Source organism: Hyaena hyaena, unplaced genomic scaffold, assembly GCF_003009895.1.
Source record: "Hyaena hyaena isolate Hyena2069 unplaced genomic scaffold, ASM300989v1 scaffold_211, whole genome shotgun sequence".
Taxonomy (NCBI): Eukaryota; Metazoa; Chordata; class Mammalia; order Carnivora; family Hyaenidae; genus Hyaena; species Hyaena hyaena.
This window is the reverse complement of record NW_024080847.1, coordinates 1,043,157-1,063,730: the sequence shown is the minus strand read 5'-3', so window position 1 is coordinate 1,063,730 and position 20,574 is coordinate 1,043,157. Positions and strand designations below refer to the sequence as shown.

Here is a 20,574-nt window from a genome sequence, read left to right as displayed (position 1 = left end):
AGCTTTTCAGATCTACTTCATGCCACTTTCTCCTGTTGGAAGTGACAGAGCTCTGCTTTCTCCACTTCCTCCTCTGCCCCATACCCCGTAGCCCCAGGTTTGTGGGTCTCTGGCCAGGTGGCTCCTAAGGAGAACAAGAATGAAGGCTAGAGGGAGAAAACACCTTCTCTTGTTCACTTGGTTAGAACAAATGGGCTTGATTTCCATGTAATTCCAAGTAGCGATCGCTCTTGTCCACAATTAAGGCCAGCCCTTCTTCAAACAGACCCTGGGGCATAAGGGTCTAGGTGTAAATATGATCCGTTTCTTTCAGCCCAGACCTTCTGAAGCCCTCTTGGAAATAGGTTCTGGTAGCATCATCCTCCTCCCGGAAGGACCCATGATTGCCACAAGTGCACATAGGGATCTAGCATCTCTCAGAAACTCCTAGTGCAAACCTGATCACAGGTGAGGAGCAGAAGGCGCAGGTGTGGAATGCACTGGAAACCCCAGTCACAGTGCTAGCAACCTTGCCTGGGGTGATTCTGGTGGTCACTAGGTCAACTGATTTAGCAGAACATTTCAGGTGGTGGGGTAGGGCCCCTAGGCCCATCATGAAGGAATGCCCTGCTTCAATGTCACTACCACTGTCTTCTCTCTCCAGAGATAAGCTGCGAAGAGACTCCAAGCTCTGAGGGGTAGAGGCACTATTCCCCGAGTGCCTTATGCCCCATCCCTCTTAGAATCCCAGTGACACCCCCCCCCCGCCCCCGCCCACCACAAACCTCCTAGCGACTCAGGGAGAACATGGTCCAGTAGAGGCAAATCTGCCCCTGACTCCCGCTCTTCCCTCCCATTCCCTGCGATAGGAGCTGCCTTACAGGCCACAACTGCCCTCTAAAAACAACACGCTGGCCAACGTGGAGAAGAACCATTTATTATGAGAGAAAATCCAAAATCTAGAAAAAGGAGATTGAGTCCAGAGAAGAAAGCACACAGAGAACCTCGGGGTGGGGGATCTAGAGGAAGAAAGGAGTCCAGGCGTCCAGGCACTCGGTCTAGGCAGCAATGGCGAAGCCCACCCTCTTGTTGCCGATGTCAAAGATGGAATAGTGGGACCTGAGGAAGACGTCCCCTAGGATCCACAGGGGCTGGCCGCTGCTGGAGGGCAGGTAGGTGGCCTGGACTCTAATGGCACAAATGCCATTTCCCTGCACAGAAGGGCAGCCACACATGCATTCACGGACACATGGACAGGGCCCTGCTCAGCCCTGAGCTCCAGGCTAGGAGCACAGGTGCAGAAATGAGTGAGCCAGACATTCTGCCCCTGGGGGTTCACAGGCCTACTGAGCCCCCAGAGCTGGGGCGGTGGGAGCCATGTCTGGAATGGGTAAAGGCACACTGTGGTGACCATCTGTAGTTTCCACTCCCCGGCTTCCCATCCGCCTCTCTTTTGCTCCCGATTTGGCGTAGGCCAGCCTGGTTAGCAAAGCCTTGAAGCCAGCTCAACTTGGCTTCCAAACCCAGCTTCACCCTGACTGGCTGTGGAGCCTTGTGTCAGTTTCTTACCCTCTCTGAACCTCCAAGTTTTCACTTGTAAAAGAGAAATTAGCGCCCCCCCCCCCAAATGTTGTGACGCTTCAGTGGGAGGGTGTAGGCCCAGGGCTGACCCTAGCTGGTGCTCCACAGACAACCCAGTGCCCCTCTGTGCTGATCAATAACAATAATCATAATCGACGACACTCTTCCGTGTCACAGCCTTGTGTCCAAGAAGGGGTTTGGAATCGGTGAGGGGAAGACATAAGGCAGCACTGCCAGGAGCTGGGAAAGGCACAGGGTGAGGAGACCCAGTGCTTCCAGCCCCCAGACCCTCCTCACGCCCTGTCGCATCCCTGCAGACTTACTCTGAAGATGTACGAGGAATATGGCAGGGAGAACCGCACACCACCGATGACGAAGGTCAAGGTGGGCAGGCTCTGGACATTGTTACAGTCCACCATAAACTGCAGAGAGGAACGGGGCCCAGGGGTCTCATCGCCCACCTCAGAGGACCTGTCAGCCCCTCATCTGAGCCGCCCTGCTCCTCCCCCCCTGCTCGCCGCCCCCTCCCCCCCACCCATTCCAGCTATTTTGCTCTTACTCCCAAGCCTGGCAGGTGTTTAACCAGGTTCCTTGGAGGGGCTGAGGCTCCCAGGAAATTCTACAGAGTAATAACCTCCCCGTGTCCCCTCAGCACAAGGTTCTTCCCCCACCTCCCAAATCAGACTCCGGGCCCGCAGCCCCAGTCATCCCAGGGCACCCCACCTCCAGGGCTTTGGGGCAGCTAGAAGCATGGAGGCCAAGAGCCAGGCTATTCCTATGCCGGAGGAAAATCATAGATGCCCCCTGGCGGGCCTCGCTAAAAGAACGAAGATGTCTCCACCATACACACCTGTCCATACTCGTCCACCTGTGCCCCTGTACCCCGCAGAAGGTCACTCAGGTACTGCAGGGGGACAGTGAGCAGAGATGTGCCTGTGTCCACAATGGCCTGGCAGCCCTGGGAGCACCAGCCAGTGGCATGGCCGCCAATGAGGAACCTGAAGGTGGGGAGATGAACACCCTCAACACGGCCAGCTCAGAGCAGCTGGGAAGTGGGCTGTCCCTACCACAGAGGGACAGACAGCTACAGCCCTAGAATCAAGGTAGGACTCTGCAGAGATCAATCCAGCCATCCCCCTGCCTCACACCACACCACCAAAGCCACCTAAATGGTCATGGAATGTCTTTCTTAAGAATTCCAAGGAAGGTTCTAGAAACACTGAAAGCCAGGGTCCCTGATTCTTTGTGAGTACTTTGAGCACAATGATTCCTCCACATTCATCCAGTCTCTAACCTCTGAGCACATCATGTTGTGATGGATCTATAATGTTTGGAATTCTAAGACCTGCCCTGTATGTTGTCCCCATGCTACCCCACTTTTCCAGGCTGAGCTGGACCTTCAGTCTCCAGCAAAGGACAGCTGTGGCTTTGTGGGGGCAGGCCTCAGGGGTCCTCCAGTCCCACCTGCCAGCAGTACCTCCGTGTGTGTGTGTGTGTGTGTGTGTGTGTGTGTATGACATGAAAGGCCTCAAAGCCTGCCCACATGCCTGGGGCCCCACCGCAGACTCACTCCTCAAAGCCAATCTGCCAGTAGCGCTCCTGGGTGACGGAGGCCCAGTAGATGGGACCCCTGTGCAAGCTGTGGTCTATCCCCCCAAGTACAAGAACTGCTCCTTTCTGAGGGCTCCTCTGTCTGAAAAAAGCAAAGGAAAGAGTGGGTCAGGGAATGACTATGGAAAATATTTCCTGCCCTTCCTGCAGGCTGGGGGCTCCCTGAGGCAGGGCTGTGTCTCCCCCTCAGACTAGGGCTCCCTGACAAATGGCTGTGTCTCTTCCCTCAGACCGGGGCTCCCTGAGGCAGGGCTGTGTCTTCCTCCTCAGACTGGGGTCCCTGAGGGCAGGGCTGTGTCTGCCTGTCACAATGGGACGCCCCATGCTGTGTCTACCCCTCACACCAGGAAAGCCTGAGGGAAGGGATTTTGTCCCCTTTCTGACTGTAGCTCCCAGCTGAGCCCCTCGGCATTCCCACTTTCCAGATACTGCTCCCCCACAATGCCCTGCTTCAGGGAAAGCCGCTGGTTGTATAGTCCCCCCAACCCCCCGCCCCTGCCCCACCCACCCTTCTCCTATCCCTTCCACTTCTTGCTGCTGCTGTCATATGTCACTGGAGCCTGACCCTGAGCCCTACTTGTCATTTTTCTGCTGGGACCAGAGAGAGGGAGGGAGGTCCTTGGCAGAGAAGAAGGAAAGATTTTTCGTGTGTTTTTCAGCCCCCTCCTCCCCCCCCACCCCCCACCCCACGCCCCAGCTCCAGTAGCCAAACCTGAGTGTGGAATTGGTCAGAGCTCCTAAGGGCTAAACTCAAAGCTAATTGTAATCAGAGGTAGAGAGTAAGTCAGCAACATCAGAAACAGGGTAATATTGTTGAAAGTCGGAGTCAAGCGATTAAGCCCCAGAGAGCAGATGCTGACTGTCTCCAGAAGGTGGCTGACTAGCTCTGGAGGAAAAGAAGGAAAGTCCATAGCGGCTGCTCACCCCTGCCCCCACCACCTGGCTCCTAGGCCATTGCTTGTGTGTGTGGCGTGGAAAACAACTTGTCAGGGGCAAATGACGAAGGTAGACCAGAAGGCTCTAGGATGTGGCTAGAACAATAGATCAAAGAAGAGGAGACCATTGATTATCATACAAAAGAAGTATCCAGGTAGAAAATATTGGCTCAGAAGGCAATGAGCTAACTGGGGCTCTGGGCAGGAGGTAAATCCAAGACGTACTGAGAATCTGCAGCCACGCTCAAAGCTAAGTTCACCCAGAAGAGGGAAAGATTCTGACCTAGCCTAGAAATGCAAAGAAAAGTCAGAGTGGGCTGGTGACAGACACAGGGTCCAGGGTCCCAAGGAAGATAGAGGGAGTTGCCGGGGACCTAAGGACCTGCAAGCAATTTCTTACCTGCCCAGGTAGAAGCTGAAGACTGGGCTGGAGAGGACGCCCGCCTGCAGCATGCAGCATGCCCTGCAGGGGTGTGGTACCCTTGCCTTCCGCCAAGGAAGGGAAGGCCAGGCCCATGATGCCATCAAACTTTGCATGGAGGAAATAGGGACCCTGCTCAAGCTCACTCAGGCCAAATTGCTGGTTGGGGACCAGGATGCTCTGGACCTGGAGGTTGGCATGGGGGATGAGAGGTGACAAGTGTCACCTACCTCCCCCAAACCTTCCCCAGCTGAGCCACTCAAGGCTTCCTTGTTCATCCCTCCATTACCATCACTGTTGCCCTTCTAGATAGGTCTCGCGAGAACCACTTTGACTCTCAAACAGCCTCACTGAGTGCTGCTGCACCCCCTCCTCTTTCTCCCCCTTGCTTCCCCCTTAAGCAGAGGACCAGGTCATCCCACTGATCGGGTGTCCTGGGTGCCTGGCACACGGTGCGGTCAGGGAGGGCTGGGTGACTGCGTGAAAGAGCCTGTGGGGTGCTAATTTCCTAGCCCATGCTCAGTAGAGCACTAGGCATTTCCCCGTATTTTCTATGAGGTTCCAACTCAGGTAAGAGCCCCAGGGGCAGTCCCCACGTCCCCCCAACCCCCTGGGGCGGGAGCAGCCCGCAGCATGGCTCACCCTCAGAGTGTCATAGCCATAGGTGCCGTGGAGGCTGCCACTGCCGTATTGCACAGAGAAGATCTCCCCGTTGCTTGAGTAAGTGGACGAAGCGCTGGAGTTGAAGTGGGAGTGGCTGGCTGCAGCGGGGCAGGAGGGTTTGGGGAGGCCGGCTGGCAGGGGGAGGGCTGCCCACCTATGTCCCAGCCTGTGCTCACATCCTGGAGCCCCAGCGCCTCTGGCCACTGAGCCAAGGGGTGGCCAGTCAAGGGGGTTCCCACACTGGCCTCAAAGCTGCCTTTGATTCACAGACTCTCAGGGTACCCTTTGACTGTGACCTTCTGCAGTAGAATGCATAGAATCCCTCTCCATCTCCCCAATCCCCTTTAAATCCCCACCCCCCTCCATCCGCTGTAGGAGCAGGTGAACCTCAGGGCATGCCTGCACTCCCCCGACCTTCACCCCATCAAGAAACTGGCCGTACCAGGAGCCTGAGATACTTAGGAACAAGGCCAATGAGGCATCCTTTGGAGAAAAAGTGTCAGGACCCAAACCCCAAAGCTCTGGCAGGGACCAGGGCAGCCTTAAAGGGGGGAACATGGCCTGTATTGAAATATAGCTACAAAGGGGTGCCTGGGTGGCTCAGTTGGTTGAGCATCCAGCTCTTGATTTTCACTCAGGTCATGATCACATGGTTCATGGTATCAAGCCCCATGTCGGGCTCTGTGCTGACAGTGTGGAGCCTGCTTGGTATTCTCTCTCTCTGTCTCTCTCTGTCTCTCTCTGCTCCTCCCCTGCTTGCTCTCTCTATCTCTCTCAAAATAAATGAATAAAAACATTTAAAAATAAATAAATACAATACAGGGACTGCATCCTATACTGCTCTCCTATGCGTCCAGGGAGATTCACAATGAGAACTTAGTAAAGAGTGGGGAGAGCAGAAGAGAAAGAATGTTGTAGACGTTGGTGGGAGGGCATGGCATTGTTGGTGAGCAACAGAATGGAGCAGAGAGAAGTGGGCTGGACCAAGCAGAAGGGTCGGGCTGGAGCAGGTGAAGGAACACATGTGGGTGAGAAGGAAGACAACGTAATCACCCAGCTCCACGGCCTGTCCTTTCTCTCTGTCTTGCGCATCCCCCTTGACCCTGGCCAAGTCCCTGACTCTCAGGATTGAAGTATCCCGGCTTCACAGTCCCTCACCGGCCACCTGCCCTTGCCAGCCCAGCACTTACCACAGCCCTGGCTATGGCAGTGGACAGAGGGCACCCACAGTCTGGAGGAACCAGTATCAAAAAGGACCGGGAAGTTCTGCGGAGGAGTCCCAACACTGATCTCACCAAAGTAGAGGCTCTGGGGGGCCATGGGGCAGGCTCTTAGCTCTGGGGGGATCCAGGGATCCTCAGGTTCAGCCTGACCTCCACGGACAGAGCCCCTGCTGTAAAACCAGAGGCAGAGACCAGAGCCTAGCTCCCGTACTGGCCCAGAACACACAACCCCTCAGTCCAGTCAGGCAGGCCCCGGGAACTGGATGGAGGGTGCAAAGGAGAGAGTACAGCACACCCCCAGGGTCTGGCCTTAGACTTTGCCAGTAGAGAGAGGGAGCCCCCAGCGAAGGGGTCAGGACTCACATCCAAGAAGTCCAGGGGCTCGTAGACCACGCCAAGGTCGTCAAAGTGGTACTTCTGCACAGGGTTGTGTTTGGGGGTCCTCAGGAGCTCCCCCAGTAAGCCCTTCTCCTTCATGGTGTCCCGGATGGACTCTTGTTTCCTCAGGGGGACTCTGCAGAGGGACATGGGTCAGGACGGGCCCCTCCCTCTTTCCTATAGCACCTCTGATGGTGCCAGTACTTTCTGTCCCCCACCCGCTCACCTCTCCGTCTCCAGCCACATGCCCCTCTGTCCCGTGTGCCCATCACTGTGTCTGTGTGTGTCCCTCTCGCTCCTGCTCTGGCTCCAGCTCTGGCCCTTTCTCTCTGTCTCTATCTCTTTCTTTGGGTCTATTCCTCTGTCTCTTTCTCCCACTGCCCCTCTCTTTGCATCTCCCTCTTTTCTTTCAAAAATCCTCTCAGGACTTGGTCCAAGATTCAGAAAACCTCCACCCATGCACGCCCGCACCCCATCTCAAGGGTCCTCACCCTGCCCTGGCCCTCTGTTCCTAGGTATCCCCTGAATGCCTTTCCAGAAAGGGGAGGGGACTTCGGCCATTACCCTTGACAGGATATGTGCATTGTCTTTTATGTAAGCTGCACTTGTAATATAGGGCTTGAACTCAGGACACCGGGATCGAGCGTCGCATGCTCTACTGAGTACGACAGCCAGGTGGCCCAGAGTATGTGCGTTTATAAGAAGGATTTTGGAGATGGCAGAGCTCATCACAGATCCACTGCTATGGTGGCCCTCAGGCACCTGGCCCCGGCCGTTGGGACAGAGCATGCTAGAGAGCACAGCACTAGACTGGGACTCAAAAGACAGGGTCCCAGGTCTGCCCACGCTGCCAGTCGTCTAGCCTGGGGCCCATCACTGCTCTTCTCCGACACCAGGCAATGCGGAAGTTGGCCTCGTTGGGCTGGGGCCCACGTCAGCTCTGGAACTGGAAGGTCTGAATTCTGGACTTCTGCCCCTGACCCCCATGGTTGTCCTCCTCCAAGACAAGCTTGCTGTCATTACATAAGGGGTCTGCGCCCAGGCTCGTTCCAGACTCAGACATGCTGCTTCTATCTTTTCTTTCCCCATCTGAATCCCCATTCCCTCAGGACCCCACATTCTCCCCGAAATTCTCAACTGCAGCCATTTACGTTGAGCTGCCAAGAAGACGAAGAAGACTGACGATTGCTCAGCTCACCACCTCTACAGAATTTGCATATCAAAAACAGGTTTCTCAGAGAAGCCAAGTCTTCCTTCAGCTGAGGCCTCAGTCTTTAAGGGCCACATAGCAAGCAGTGTGCCGGGAGCCCCCCCCCAAGTCCTTGGAGCCACGCCTCCTGCTCCCTTTCTTCTGACACCTTAGCACATAGATGTCACCTTATTGCCATTTCTGTTTCGACGATTGTGCCATCTGCTCTACAAATTTTGAGCCTTAAGGGAATTTTTAGCAAATGTCTGCCTATGCAGAAATAATCGTTCCTTTCTGTGAGAGGAAAGCAATCCTGCCATTCGGGGTCTGTTAGGAGAGCAGTCACCCCAACTACTCTGTTCTGGGGACTTCTTTTCTCATTAGAGGGGAAAGCACCTCTCTTTTTCCCTTTGCCCGGAAGTACAACCACCAACAGAATTAAGTCAGCAGAAAGGCATGTGGCCCAAAGTTAAAGATTACAGGGGGAAACCCCGGGATGCTTAAGACAACGAAAGCAAAGCTCAAGAGACCAAGAAATGAATTAGCCTGCACAGTCACAAGATGTGTGGCCTCTGCTTTTGTTTACAGAGATAGCATCACCGACACAAATTGCTGAGATGTTTTACAGATCCAGACCAGGGAAGGGAATGACCACCCAGTCATAGCTGTTGAAACCAGACACACCAGGGCCAGGAAGACAAGTCAATCAGTCTTGAAGTTCAACCGATCCCTGACCAGTCAGATGAACTCATGCCTCTCAGCCCCTACCCTGCATTTCTGGTCTTAAAAATCCTCCCTTGCAAGTCATCAGGGGTTCGGGGCTTCAGAGCACCAGCGCCACGTTCTCCTGGGTGGTGTCACACCAGCATTCTTCACTGTGAATGCTCTCCGTTTGTCTCAATGGCTTGCTGGGCATCTAATAGACAAGCTCTCCTTTGGTTCAGGTATAGATGTCTCCTGACAGCAAAGGTTGTAGCTCCTTCTGTCTTGGAGGCCCCAACCCACAACTGCTACGGAAGCTGAGCCCCAGACTCACTTGACCACCGCGGCCTCGAAGAGCTGGAGGCTGGTCAAGGCCACCACCATCCACTCCATGATTCCGGCTCCCAGCTGGCCACAGGAAGATCCACTCCAAGTTGGGCTGTTGCTGTGGAGCGACGGCCCCAAATGCTCCTTCTGCCTTTATACTCCCGGGATCCAGCCCAGTCCCTGCCTCTCTGCCCTAGGCAAAAGCGTGACCTCAATCGCGGGTGCACCGTGTGCTCCAAGTATTTGTGGCTTCTGCGTGTTTTCCTTCTGGAGGATGGCCACAGAGCACTTTCATCTTCTCCACTTTTTAATACAAGCAGACGAGGTGTGCATAAGTGTGCACAAGCGTGCATAAGAATTGCCATCAGATGGACTGGTGAGGATTTCTTCTTGTCCAGAATCAGTGGCATGATGTGAGCATTTTGGGGCAAGGGTAGGAGTCAGATAGACTGAGGGCTATACGACCTCCATAGGCAAGTTTTCACACCCTCAATACTATTGCCATTTTAGAACATATGATTTTTAGGTTGGGTGGGGGGGCTGTCCTGTGCACTGTAGATGTCTGGCAGTATCCCTGACCTCTACGCATGGGATGTCCCCCGCAGTGCCCCAGTTGTGACAAACAAAAATGCCTCAGGGCACTGCCCAATGTCCACCTAGCAGGCAAAATTGTCGAGAATCCCTGGTCTGGACGTGCACTAGGAAGTCTGACCAAATCCTGGTTTCCAGCACCCCCTAGACCTTGTGGGATGCATTTTGGTTGGCTGGGGATGATGGGGCTGGTACCTAGGATGATGGTAATGACAGTGTGGCAATGAGGGGGGCGTTGATGATGGCAAGGATGGCAGTATCCTTAGCTCTGAAGCAGGAGGCGGGGCTGAGATGCCAGTGGCTGAGGTCAGAGCTATTTGCAGCAAAAGGGGGTCAAATGGAGAGATTGTCATCATGGTGCAGCAGGTGCTGAGGACACACCCACAACGTAAATCACACTGGCCTCTGGCTGTCCCACTTGTACTGATCTGCAACAGCGGGAGGCCTGGGGCAGAGGCAAAGGAGGAGGGGACCCGCCAGAACCTGCCTCCGTTCATTGTCTCTCTTCTCCGGCCCCATCAGACTCAGCCCTGTCCTCAGGGCTCTTGAGATGCCTGTGCCCCCCAGAACTGTCACGTGCTCCTTTTCTGCCACTGAGTCAAGTCGGCCCATGCCTCTCTCCCTCATCTGCTGGCCTTCCCTGCCTCCTGGCGACAAGCTTCTCGTGGACTGAGATGACCAGAGCTGGCTCAGTGTGCACCAGCCCTGCACAGGAGCGCTCCCACTTTGGGGTGAGCAGGAAAACAATCCCCACGTCAAAACGCTCCCTGCCACCTTGTAGCACACACTCAGGGCTCCGAGCACATTTGTCAGGCCCTCAAGCTGCACACAGAAGGCCACAGCCAGGCCTGCAGACCCCGACGTGATCCGGGCAGTGTGGGGTTTCTCCTCTGGCCACCTCCACTCACCGCCCAGCCAGAGCCCCAGAGCCTCCCCTCGTCCTATGATGGGGGACGGTAAGAGGACGATGGAGGTCTTTGCAGGCCTGGCCCAGAACGGGATGTACCCGCCTGATTGTGTCTCAAAGCCAAAGCTGCTCCCACCGCACCCTGCAGTCCCCAGGGTCCCGGGGACTCCAGGCGGAAGAAAGGGAGGGGGGAGGGCGTTCCCTGGAGCAGAGCATCCCAAGGTTTGGAAGAGCAGGCCAATAAAAGGCATAGGGTCTTTGGAATCTTGACCAAACCTATGAATAGACCAGAATCCATGGGGTCTCCTAAGTCTTGTGAGGCCTGCCGGACTCCCCAGCATGGGGCCGGCAGGGACAGGTCCCTTACCTGCTAGGGCCCCAGGAGTCTGACACCTGCCGGGCTAACCTACCCCAAACCCCACTCATACCCCATCCCTTTGAGCATCCCTGGCCCACTGCTTCAAGCCAGGCCTCCCTTCTAGGCTACTAGGCCCTGGGGGGAGGGGTCTACACCCCCCATCTACCCAAGCTGACTTTGACAGCTCAGCCAGCCTCCTCAGACATTCCAAGTCCCCCTCTGTGTCCGTCTCAGTCCCCAAGACCCAGCCTCCCATATGTGGAAAGCACAGTTCTCTTCCGTCTACGTGTCCAAATTCTTCTCATCCTTCAAGGCCTCTCCTCCCAGAGCCATGGATGTACAGTCTGAGGACACCTCTTCCTACCCAGGAAAGAAGCCCCCCAGTCCCACTGACTCCACCAGTGTCTTCTGCCCCTAAATGCTACACACCCACCTGGTGCTCTCCCCTTGGTGCTGGACCTCACACTGTCTCAGATCAGTCCCCGTGTTTCCTGAGATATGTGTGCCTCTCCCCCTAGACTAGAAGCTTCCAGAGGACAGAGAGTGACACTGGTACCTCCCTATGCCTGGTTGAGTGCTCAGGCAATCCCGAACATTAGCTGCAATCCACAGGGTTGTCCTTGATGGGACGTGGCTTATCTCCCCCGCCCCATTCTCCCAACACTGTGATTACCCCCTTCACACACACACACACACACACACACACACACACACACACACACACACTCCAAAGGGATCTTGTCAAAATCCAGGGCCTGGCATCCTCTCAGTGATTGTCTCCCAGGAAAGAGACATTTTCTCTGCACCCTCTGGTCTCATCTCCCTCTGATCACCACCTGCCTCAAAGCTCATCAAAGGCCCCTTGTGGCCAACTAAATAAAATCCAATCTCGGCACCCTGGCCTTTCCGTCACACTGAGTCTGGCGCCTTCCCCCCATTCCCATGCTCATCTTCCATTGCTAACCTATACACGCTCTATTTTTCAGCCAGAGAGTCTGCCTGGCTTTCTCCCAAGGATGCTTGCTATTTGCCAGCCTCCACACCCTTATCCATGCTGTGCCGTCTCTCTGGGGGCTTTCCTAAGCGTCTGCACCTGCAAAACCTCCTCCTTCAAGACCAAGTATAAATGCCACAAAGCTCTTCCCTACTGTGTCCACCTACCTGGCCCCTGGTATGGAGGACTTTGCCTTTCCTTCTCATATGGTATTTATTGGATACCATCTTCTACCCCGGTGACTCGCCCTCAATCCTACCGCCCGTAACTAAAGACGAGGTCTCCACCAGAACGTGCTTCCTTCAAGAGCTCATTCATTTTTCAGAGTATCTACAGAAGTGACACTGGTGGCTGGGAGCGTCTCAGGAATAAATGGCAAGGACCTAGGGCACATACTGCCGTGCTAATCCTTCCCCATGGCAGACGTCACTAATCAAACGTTATCACTCTTTCCCATAGTGCTGAGCCAAGGCTCTGGGATCCTTCCAAATCTAGCGCTTCATGCAGCCATTCTCAATCAATCTTGATACGAGAATCCCCAAGCCCTTTAATGGAGGTTGGCTGGGGATTTTTGCCCTAAAATATGACACTAAGTTTCACTTAGCATCCTATACAATCTACTTTTTAAAAATCAAGGCATCTTGAAACGACAGCTATTTGCAGTGTTCTAAGTTATCCTCTCGCTGTTAATGTACACACGTAGGTTTAACATAGCTGTAATCGGTGTGCAAATGCTGCTTCCATTCTGCTCTTGTCACTAAGATTCCAGCGTACACGTTTCTGGGCAGCAAGAGAAGCCACGTTCTTATGACTTTCAATGGCTGTATGCAGTGAGCGTGCTAACTCTTCATAGCTGGGATTACTTAGCCCGGTTCATTTGGGTTAATTCCAATTTCTCCTCACTATCCATAGCATTTGGGCTCAGCATCAAAGCATCATCCTGAAGAAGAGAGTAATGAGCTCCTCACTATCAGAGTCATTCAAGCAGAAGCTAAAGGGTGCCTTTTTTTTTTTTTGAGAGAGAGAGAAAGCCAAATCGGGAAGGAACAGACAGAGAGATGGACAGAGGATCCAAAGTGAGCTCCATGCTGAGAGCAGAAAGCGCAGTGTGACGTGGGGCTTGAACTCATGAACCATGAGATCATGACCTTAGCCAAAGTTGGATGCTCAACTGACTGAGCCACCCAGGTGCCCCTAAGGAGTACCTTTTATGAAGTATTGGTCCAGGAGTCTCTTGCAGCAGGTGAAAGATTGGGCCAGGGATCTGAATCTCTTTGTATTCGATCCCCTGAAATAAGCCCACACAGCTGAATGACCTCACTGCAGCTCTGGGGACAGGTCCTCTATAAGACTGTGGCAACATATACATGAAACGATGCTCAGCATCCCTCCTCATCAGGGAAATACAAATCAAAACCACATTGAGATACCACCTCACGCCAGTCAGAGTGGCTAAAATGAGCAAATCAGAGAACTCTAGATGCTGGAGAGGATGTGGAGAAACGGGCACCCTCCTACACTGTTGGTGGGAATGTAAACTGGTACAGCCCCTCTGGAAAACAGTGTGGAGGTTCCTCAGGAAACTAACAATAGAACTCCCCTATGACCCAGCAATAGCACTGCTAGGAATTTACCCAAGGGATACAGAAATGCTGAGGCATAGGAGCACATGTACCCCAATGTTCATAGCAGCACTCTCCACAATAGCTAAAACATGGAAAGAGCCTAAGTGTCCATCAACAGATGAATGGATCAAGAAGATGTGGTTTATCTATACCATGGAATACTACATGGCAATGAGAAACAATGAAATCTGGCCATGTGTAGCAACATGGATGGACCTTGAGGGTGTTATGCTGAGCGAAATAAGTCAGGCAGAGAAGGACAAATATCATATGTTTGCATGTATAGGAGGATTAGGAGGAACTTGACGGAGGAACAAGGGGGAGAAGAAGGGCGGAAATGGTGGGGGAAAGGGAGAGAGGCAAACCATGAGAGACTCTTGAATGCTGACAAAAACTGAGGACTGATGGATGTGGGGGGGGGATGGGCATGGAGGAGGGCACTTGTGGGGATGAGCACTGAGTGTTATGTGGAAACTAATTTGACAATAAACTATTTGTAAAAAAAAAAAAAAAAAAAAGACTGTGGCAGCCGGGGACCCCTGGGTGGCTCAGTCGGTTAAGCTTCCACCTTTGGCTAGGGTCATGATCTCGTGGTCCCTGAATTTGACCTCTGCATGGGGCTCTGTGCTGACAGCTCAGAGCCTGGAGTCTGCTTCAGATTCTATGTGTCCCTCTCTCTCTCCCCCTCCCCTGCTCTGTTTCTCTCTAAAAAATAAATAAACATTAAAAAAAATTTTTTAAAGACTTTGGCAACCTGTCTAATGACGTTTACTTACAGCTTCAGCTATTATATTGGCTTTATCATTTTTCCTTAAGTTTTGTATATGTTTTATTCTTATGTTGAGAGTTTAATCAAAACTACTGGGGACAAAACAAAAAAACAAACAAAAATATACTGGGGACACACTGGTCCTGAGATTTTTTTTTCAAGTTCAAGAATTTATGCTTTGTAAAAAAGTTTTATTTTGTCATAATTTTCCACTTACAGAAAAGTGGCAAACATAGTACAGAGTGCTCCCATAATTCCTTTCATCCAGAATCCCCTGATGTTAGCATCCGACATCATGCCATACTGCAGTGATCAAATCCAGGAAATTTACCCTGACAACCAGTCTATGGACGTTATTTGAATTTCACCCGCTTTCCCACTAAGGTCCGTTTTCTGGTTCAGGATTCAATCTGGGTCCCCGCTCTGTGTTTCGTTTCCATATCTTAGTCTCCTTCAGTCTATGGGAGTTCCTCAGTGTTTGTCTTTCGTGACCTTGCCACTTGTCAAGGGCATTGATGGGCTATTTTGCGGAACAGCCCTCAATGGAGGCTAGTCTGAGGCTTTCTCACGATAAGATTGAGGGCACGCATTTTGGGAGAGAAAGCACTGAGGAGATACACTGTAGTCCATGAACAATATGAGACATACATGATATGAACGTGGCTCATACTGGGGATTTGACCATAACAACTTGTTTCAGGTGAGGTCTACCAGGCTTCTCTACTATACAGTTACTACCTTTCCCTTGATGACTAACGAGTATCTTCTGGTAGACACTTTGAGATGATGTAATACCATTCTCTCATCAGTATTCAGCCCAGTAATTTTACACGTTACTGGTTCTTGCCTGTAAACAGCCATAGTGATGGTCTTTGCCTAATGGGGCTTTTCTGTACCCACCATCCCTTCCACGTTTATTATTTAGAGTTCTCCTGTAAGGAAGAGCTGGGTTCAAGGTTTTAAACCAGACCCTTCCTTACCTGCCAAAATATCCCATCATTGAAGGTGTGCTGGGCTGGGCGTTTTATACTTGTGTGATTGGACCACCCTCAGAACAATCTCATAAGATAGGTTCCCTGATCCCCACTCTACGCAGGAGTCCATTTCATCCATCTGTGTCTCAAACAGCTAGAAATTGAGCTCTGTGTATATAAGAGGAGAAATAGGCTGATAGTTTTTCCCTCTGGTCTATTGATTAATAGACCTTTGCTCCCAGACCACACCTTGTCTGTCTGGCTTAGGTGGAAAGGACCGGGTGGGGGGGAGGGGGGAGTATTATATGGGGGGATGTCACAGTGCACCCGGCTGCAGGAAGGGGAAGGATGGGGCAGAGCTTCAGGGTCAGATCAAGCCGGGATCCAAACACCACTAGGACCTTTTGGCTTCTTCTCACTCCTGCTTTGCTTCTGTCCCCCACCGCCCCCCTCTCACTACATGCTGGCTTCCTCCACGTTGCTGACCACAGACAGCTGGCTTTCATGCTTCCAGAGAAACAATGAAGCCAGAGTTCGCTGATGAATGCCTTGAATTCCTGACCCACTCCTGGACCAGTCATCTGTGGTCAGCAGCAGGGCCCGAGGCAACCTGGAGGCTCCCTTAGGAAGCATTCTGAAAAGTGTAGACAGGCCAAGTCTCCAGAGAAGTATGGGATGCTTCAGGGCAAATCTCAGAGATGTCCAGGCACGTGCATTTCTGATGACATGTGGCACCTCCTGCTAACTCTTCCTCACCTCTCTTTGCACAAATTACAGAGTGTGATGGCGACATGTGACATGCAATTGACTCCAGGAGACCAATCTCCACCACTCGTTGACCCTTTGACCCCAACCATTCACTCCCCCTTTCTGAGCTTGGATTTCCCTGACTGTAAAATGAAGATAATATCTTCCCCCACAGGGTTGCTGCAGTAATCCAGTAAGGTCACAATTGTGAAAGTGCGGGGGGCGGGGAGGGGGGAGGCAAGCCCACTGTAACCATCAGCTGAGTCGCCCTCTTTAATGGGGCAGAGGCTGGAGGCAGTGGCTAAAGAGGAAAAGAAACTTTGGGGAGCGCTGAGAATGGTCTCTTTCTGGACCTGCGTTCTGGTTCCGGGGTCTATTGAAGTCGGTGAGCTGAATCCTCACGATATGAGCGCATTTCCGGGGGCCGTACTGTGCTTCGATTCACGTTTCATAAAGTCACATTTCAAACAGAAGGAAGACAAGAAAGAGAAAGGAGAGAAGAAAAGAGACCAGACTCTTCCCTTGGAAAGCCCCCAGAATGAAAGAGGGAGGCTGTCCCTGCTCAGGGAGTTCCCACCTGATGGGGACAGGGCAGGTTCCCCGTGACAACACTCTCCCCAGTAGCAGAGAAGTAGAGATGCGAGCAGGTGAAATAGGGAGGAGCGAGTCTTCTTGCACAGCTGTGCACGGACTGTAGTATATGTATTGCTTTCATTACACAGATGTTTACTGTGAAAGTAAGTTAAACATACAAATGCACATCATGGCTAATGGTGGCAAAAGTGGTCTGTGATAGCTGAAGGCAGGTTTTAATGGAGATGAATTTAGAAAAGATGATGCAATGATCGAATTTTGCCGAAATCTAGATTATGCGGAAATATCAAATTGCATCAATAGCTTAATAAAAGTTTTCAAAGCCTGAACTATCAGGGAAAAAAGACTTAGGATCTTAATGCCAGCATTAAGACAGACATTAGCAACCCTGGGCTAAATGACAGGAAAAATGGAGTATTTACAGAAGGATGGCGCTATGGACATTTACTAACACGTGACCTTAGTTACTAGTGGAATGAACGCCCTTAGCTAGAAGCGACAGAGGAAAAAGAATACCATCATCCTCATGGTATTAAAAAAATTAAGTGCATGGGGCGCCTGGGTGGCTTAGTCGGTTAAGCGTCCGACTTTCGCTTAGGTCATGATCTCACGGTTCGTGGGTTCGAGCCCCACATCGGGCTCTGTGCTGACTGCCAGCTCAGAGCCTGGAGCCTGTTTCAGTCTGTGACTCCCTCTCTCTCTGACCCTCCCCTGCTCACGCTGTCTCTCTCTCTGTCTCCTAGAAATAAATAAAACATTTAAAAAAAAAATTAAGTGCAGGAGTCAAAAACCAAGGAACTCTGTCATAAAGTAACCCTAAAACACACTCTAAGGGCCACTCAAAAGGTGATTCCCTCAGGGGACATTAGGGAACTGAGTGTGTAAACATGTGGGCTACACAACACCAAGTACTGACCAAATTCACTCATAGTACTTAGTTACACAAGATCAGCAAGATCTTGATGGTGCATTATTGTTTGTAGCAACTTAAGCACACTCCTTACCATGCATGACTCCAAATATATAACAAATAAATATTTAAAAAGTTTTAATGTTTATTTATTTTTGAAAGAGAGAGACAGAGTGGGAGCAGGGAGGGGAAGAAACAGTAAAATGCAGAATCCCAAGCAGGCTCCAGGCTCCAAGCCGTCTGCACAGAGCTCGATATGGGGCTCACTCGAACTCACAACCCTTGAGATCTTGACCTGAGCAGAAATCGGAAATTTAACTAACTGAACCTTCCAGGTGCCCCTATAACAAATATTTTTATTCTGAGACACAGGATATGTTTATGAATTATAAGACTTGTATATTCAATAAAAGTCACACCTCCCTCATCAAATATATATATATATGTGTGTATATGTCTTTTTTTGAGAGAGAGAGAGAGAGCAGGGGAGAGGCAGAGAGAGAGGGAGAGTCCCAAGCAGGCTCAGCGCAGTGCAAAGAGACCAACTTGGGGCCTCAAACTCATGAACCATAAGATCATGACCTGAGCCGGAATCAAGAGTCTAAGGCTTAACCAACTGAGCCACCCAGGCACTGTGTGTGTTTGTGTGTGTGTGTGTGTGTGTGTGACTTTTAAATGTGATGACTTTATTCAGACTTCAGTCCCTTTTCTAAATTGACCATGTTAGTTTTCCAAACTCTTTATAATAATGCCATTCTAGTATGATAAAATACATTTTTTCAGAAATTCAGAAATGTAGTAACATGTAATGAATATGACCATGTAAAATATTTGTAATGGGATGCCAAATGACTTAGCACTTTTTTCCAGTCTTGTATTTTAAAAAAAAGGGATGGGGGGGTGCACCTGGGTGGCTCAGTTGGTTACGTGTAGGACACTTGATTTAGGCTCATATCATGATTTCACTATTCATGAGTTCCAGGCCCAAGATGGGCTGTGCACACTGACTGCAGGGAGCCTGCTTGGGATTCTCCCTCTTCCTCTCTCTCTGCCCCTCCTCCACTTGTGCTCTCTCTCCAAAATAAATAAACAAACAAACAAATAAAAATATAAAAAGGAGTGGGGAGGGGCAGCTGGGTGATTCAGTCAGTTATGCATCTGACTCGGTTTTCAGCTCAGGTCATGATCTCATGGTTCCTGAGTTCAACCCCTGCCTCAGGCTCTTTCCTGACAGTGCAGAGCCTGCTTGGGATTCTCTCACTCTATGTGCCCTGTGCCCTGTGCAAGCATCCATGCTCTCTCTCTCCCTCTCTCCCTCTTTTTCAAATAAATAAACTTAAAAATCCCACAAGTTTACGGGGCGCATGGGTGGCTCAAATGGTTAAGCATCCGACTTCCATTCGGGTCATGATCTTGCAGTTTGTGGGTTCAAGCCCCATGTCAGGCTGTGCTGACAGCTCAGAGCCTGGAGCCTGCTTCATATTCTGTGTCTCCTTCTCTCTCAGCCCCTCCCCTGCTTGTGCTCTGTCTCTCTCTCTCTCTCTCAAAAATAAACATTTAAAAATATTTTAACCCAAATTTATGACCCATTGTATATATATACCACATCTTCTTTATCCATTCATTCATCGATGGACATTTGGGCTCTTTCTATACTTTGGCCATTGTTAGTAGCACTGCTATAAATATTGGGGTGCACATGCCCCTTTGAAACAGCACACCTGTATCTCTTGGATAAATACCTAGTAGTGCAATTACTGGGTTGTAGGGTAGTTCTATTTTTAATTTTTTTAGGAACCTCCATACTGTTTTCCAGAGTGGCTGTGCCAGTCTGCATTCCCACCAACAGTGCAAAAGGGTTCCTCTTTCTCCGCATCCTCGCCAACATCTGCCATTGCCTGAGTTGTTAATGTTAGCCATTCTGACATGTGTGATGTGGTATCTCATTGTGGTTTTGATTTGTATTTCCCTGATGATGAGTGATGTTGAACATTTTTTCATGTGCCAGTTGGCCATCTGGATGTCTTCCTTGGAGAAGTGTCTATTCATGTCTTTTGCTCATTTCTTCACTAGATTATTTGTTTTTTGGGTGTTGAGTTTGATGAGTTTTTATAGATTTTGGATACTAATATTTCATCTGATATGTCACTTGCAAATATCTTCTCCTAGTCTGTTGTTTGCCTTTTAGTTTTGCTGATTGTTTCCTTCACTGTGCAGAAGTTTTTTTATCTTGATGAGGTCCCAATAGTTGAGTTTTGCTTTTGTTTCCCTTGCCTCTGGAGACATGTCAAGTAAGAAGTTGCTGGGGCTGAAGTCAAAGAGATTGTTGCCTCTTTTCTCCTCTAGGATTTTGATGGTGTCCTGTCTTACGTTTAGGTCTTTTCATCCATTTTTGAGTTGATATTTGCATATGGTGCAAGAAAGTGGTCCAGGTTTATTCTTCTGCATGTTGCTGTCCAGTTTTCCCATCACCATTTGCTGAAGAGACTATCTTTTTTCCACTGGAAATTCCTTCCTGTTTTGTCAAAGATTAGTTGGCCATATGTCTGTGCGTCCATTTCTGGATTCTCTGTTCTGTTCCACTGATCTGAGTGTCTGTTTTTGTGCCCATACCATACTGTCTTCCTAATTCCAGCTTTATAATATAGCTTAAAGTCTGGAATTGTGAAGACTCCAGCTTTAGTTTTCTTCTTCAGGATTGCTTTGAACACAGGCTGTTCAGGGTCTTTTCTGGTTCCATACAAATGTTAGGATTGTTTGTTCTAGCTCTGTGAAGAATGCTGGTGTTATTTGGGTAGGGGTTGCATTGAATACGTAGATTACTTTGGGTAGTATTGACATGTTAACAGTATTTGTTCTTCTAATCCATGAGCATGAAATGTTTTTCCATTTTTTTGTGCCTTCTTCAATTTCTTTCATACACTTTCTATAGTTTTTGGTGCATAGATTTTTTCACCTCTTTGGTTACGTTTATTCCTAAGTATTTTATCGTTTTTGGTGCAGTTGTAAGTGGGATTGATTCCTTGATTTCTCTTTCTTCTGCTTCATTATTGGTGTATAGAAATGAAACCAATTTCTGTACATTGATTTTATATC

General features: G+C 50.5%; 1 protein-coding gene across 1 annotated transcript; it reads right to left on the bottom strand.

Moving 5' to 3' along the window:
* Window positions 1-1,037: 1,037 nt before the first annotated feature.
* Window positions 1,038-9,075, bottom strand: PGC (progastricsin). The gene is given in 10 exon segments (XM_039242699.1): window positions 1,038-1,190; window positions 1,884-1,982; window positions 2,411-2,558; window positions 3,131-3,253; window positions 4,507-4,565; window positions 4,567-4,713; window positions 5,170-5,288; window positions 6,381-6,498; window positions 6,777-6,927; window positions 9,017-9,075. Coding segments are annotated over 10 exon segments (1,176 nt in total).
* Between the last annotated feature and the right edge of the window lie 11,499 nt (window positions 9,076-20,574).